The sequence below is a fragment of the Homalodisca vitripennis genome, chromosome 6 (genome assembly GCF_021130785.1).
Source record: "Homalodisca vitripennis isolate AUS2020 chromosome 6, UT_GWSS_2.1, whole genome shotgun sequence".
In the NCBI taxonomy this organism is placed as follows: Eukaryota; Metazoa; Arthropoda; class Insecta; order Hemiptera; family Cicadellidae; genus Homalodisca; species Homalodisca vitripennis.
In genome coordinates, this window is record NC_060212.1 from 87,713,349 (window position 1) to 87,715,813 (window position 2,465).

General features: G+C 37.9%; 1 protein-coding gene across 1 annotated transcript; it reads right to left on the reverse strand.

Annotated features, from left to right (window-relative positions):
• Nucleotides 1-368: 368 nt before the first annotated feature.
• LOC124365461 (MFS-type transporter clz9-like) lies at nucleotides 369-1,193 on the reverse strand. Its single transcript, XM_046821444.1, has one exon. The coding sequence runs from the start codon at nucleotides 1,191-1,193 to the stop codon at nucleotides 369-371; it is 825 nt and encodes a 274-aa protein (XP_046677400.1).
• Between the last annotated feature and the right edge of the window lie 1,272 nt (nucleotides 1,194-2,465).

Consider the following 2,465-nt stretch of genomic DNA (forward strand, 5'->3'; position numbering starts at 1 on the left):
CTATGAGACCCAAGTAGTGCATTTTTAAAGGGGGAAGCACTGACAACAGCTGCTGATCCGGCCCTGGAATTCGATGTTGTTGGAAGAGAAAGAGACGGTACAGGATTGATGTCTGTAGGGGAAAACTGTGATTGAGCTTGGCGATTTTTGTTGAGGTGTCTGTATTTCTTGGACTTCTTCTTCCATTCTAGTGTTTTGTTGGTGATGGAGGAAATCTTCATCGGTGAAAATGTTAGAATTAAATGGCAAAATCCCTGTAGCTGCAAACCCTTTTGTGGCGATTGATAATGTAGCCGACTTTTTCATAGGCTTTTTCCAATAAGCTCACCTATTTGAAATCCACGTAATGGCTCTAAATGGATGGTTTATCAGCCAGTTCTCAATTTCCTGAGAGCGTAGTAAGTCTTGAAGCTCTTCATAAACGTTTTATCCAGAGGTTGCATGTGGTCTGAAGAATGAGGAGGGAGGCACACCAATGAGACGCCATTTTCACGAGCTAGATCGATCAAGTCTAAATTGCGAGTGTGAGTTGTGTGGCCATCAAGAATCAACACCACTGGATCATCTTTAGTTGGTTTCACGTAAGAAATGAAATGTGTAAACCATTTAGTAAACAAATCTGTCTGTATCCAACCTGAAATATGACAAGCAGCAATACTGCCAGGAGGAGCTCCATCCATCAGTTCAGGCTTCATTCTCTTCCGTGGGAACACCAGCATTGGAGGAACAAAGTTTCCTGATGCTGACATACAAGCAACAATGGTTATGAGGCGACCTCTTTCGGCAGATGACAGTTTATAAACTTCTCTTTTCCCCTTTAAAGATACAACTCGCATGCTCTTGGGCTGTACACTTGTTACACCAGTCTCGTCGACGTTAAATACCCGAGTTGGTGAGAAATTAACGCGCTCTAGTTCTGGCTTGAGAATATCATAAAACTTTTTCACATTTTCAGGTGAAAATCCTTTTATTCTGGCCAAGGACAAGGGTTGTGGTTTCCGTAATGACAACTCAGGATGGCGTTTAAAAAACAGCCGTAGCCATTTCCTTCCTGCACTTTTTTTGTTTCCTGCGAAAAAGGGTGGGCAATTTCGTATAGCTAGTTGGAAGGCCATTCTTTTGATATTTTTTGCTGTGAGCCCATAAAAAGACCTTTCCATTTTTAGACAATACTCTACAACCTCATCCTCCATTTCAGTCGGCAAGACAGGTTTTTCGCCCCAATGGAACTAAAAGAAGCTTTTCTAGTTCGTCTTCACTTTTTTTTACGTAATCTTTTAGTGTCGATCTAGGCACCATAAATATTTTAGAGGCTTTTAGCAAACCCATTTCTTTATTTTTCACTGAAATTACTGCCTCCTTCATCTTTAATTTTATCCCATGTTTTCCTATGCGCCATCTGAAAAACAAAGAACGAAATGTTTAAAAAATGTGTTCCCAATATCGCCTAGTGGGCGATAATAGGAACACTGCGGGTGGGCGATATTAGGAACAACTCCTCAAACAAACATGGCGGCCACTGCAGCAAGCCAAACACGCAAAATAAAAATGGATCAAAATATTACTTAAACCAAAGCTGTTTCCGAAGTTTTTGAATAGGATCAGTAACATTTTGTAATTACCTTAACTCTTAATTTTATACTAATAATAAGTCACATGGGTTTTTAACTCACCTTAGGCGAATATCTTTGAAAAATCACAACATAAAACTGAGACACGCTAACCTTGCCAAACTTTCACAGATTACTATCCAGCTGACGGCTAGTTAGTAGTTCAAACGTTTATGGGTAGATCGCAGCACTAACCAGCAAGTTACTGCAGTGGGCGATATTAGGAACATGGGCGATATTTGGGCCCCCTACCTTACACACACACACATGTTATATTAGCATTATATTATTCTTTAAATAAATGGTTAAAAAAATTTACATGTATTGTAATTTTATTAAATAAAAATATATTTTGGTATTATTGTTTTTCAAATTAAAACTATTGTGCTTACGAACAAATATTTAATCACATCATATCCATAACAAATGTCGAAGCTCGCATAATGAGGTCAAGCACTGTCAGTAACTAAGAGCCAGATCAAGTGTACAGTAAGCATTTATGATGATCAAACCAATGCATTATCGGTGTTGTTACAGGCTCTGTATGTACAGACACATACAGTAAAAGTCTTGCTTGTAACATGTTGCTAGTAAGTTAATAAAAGTGCTCTTGTGTGTGATTTTCGCATAACTAACTGTTATGTTCTTTGACGTTTATTAAAATGCATTCTCATTATAAAACCGCTATAAAGGTTGATTTCATAGGTGATAGATTAATAAAGTATTGTACGTACCAGAAAGTAAATTATATCTCTTTCCTTTATAAAGGTACATTCTTATTTTGAATAATACAGAGATTTACGACTCCACGCAATTGATCGTGACATTTCTACGTAGGAAACATCGATTTCAAAG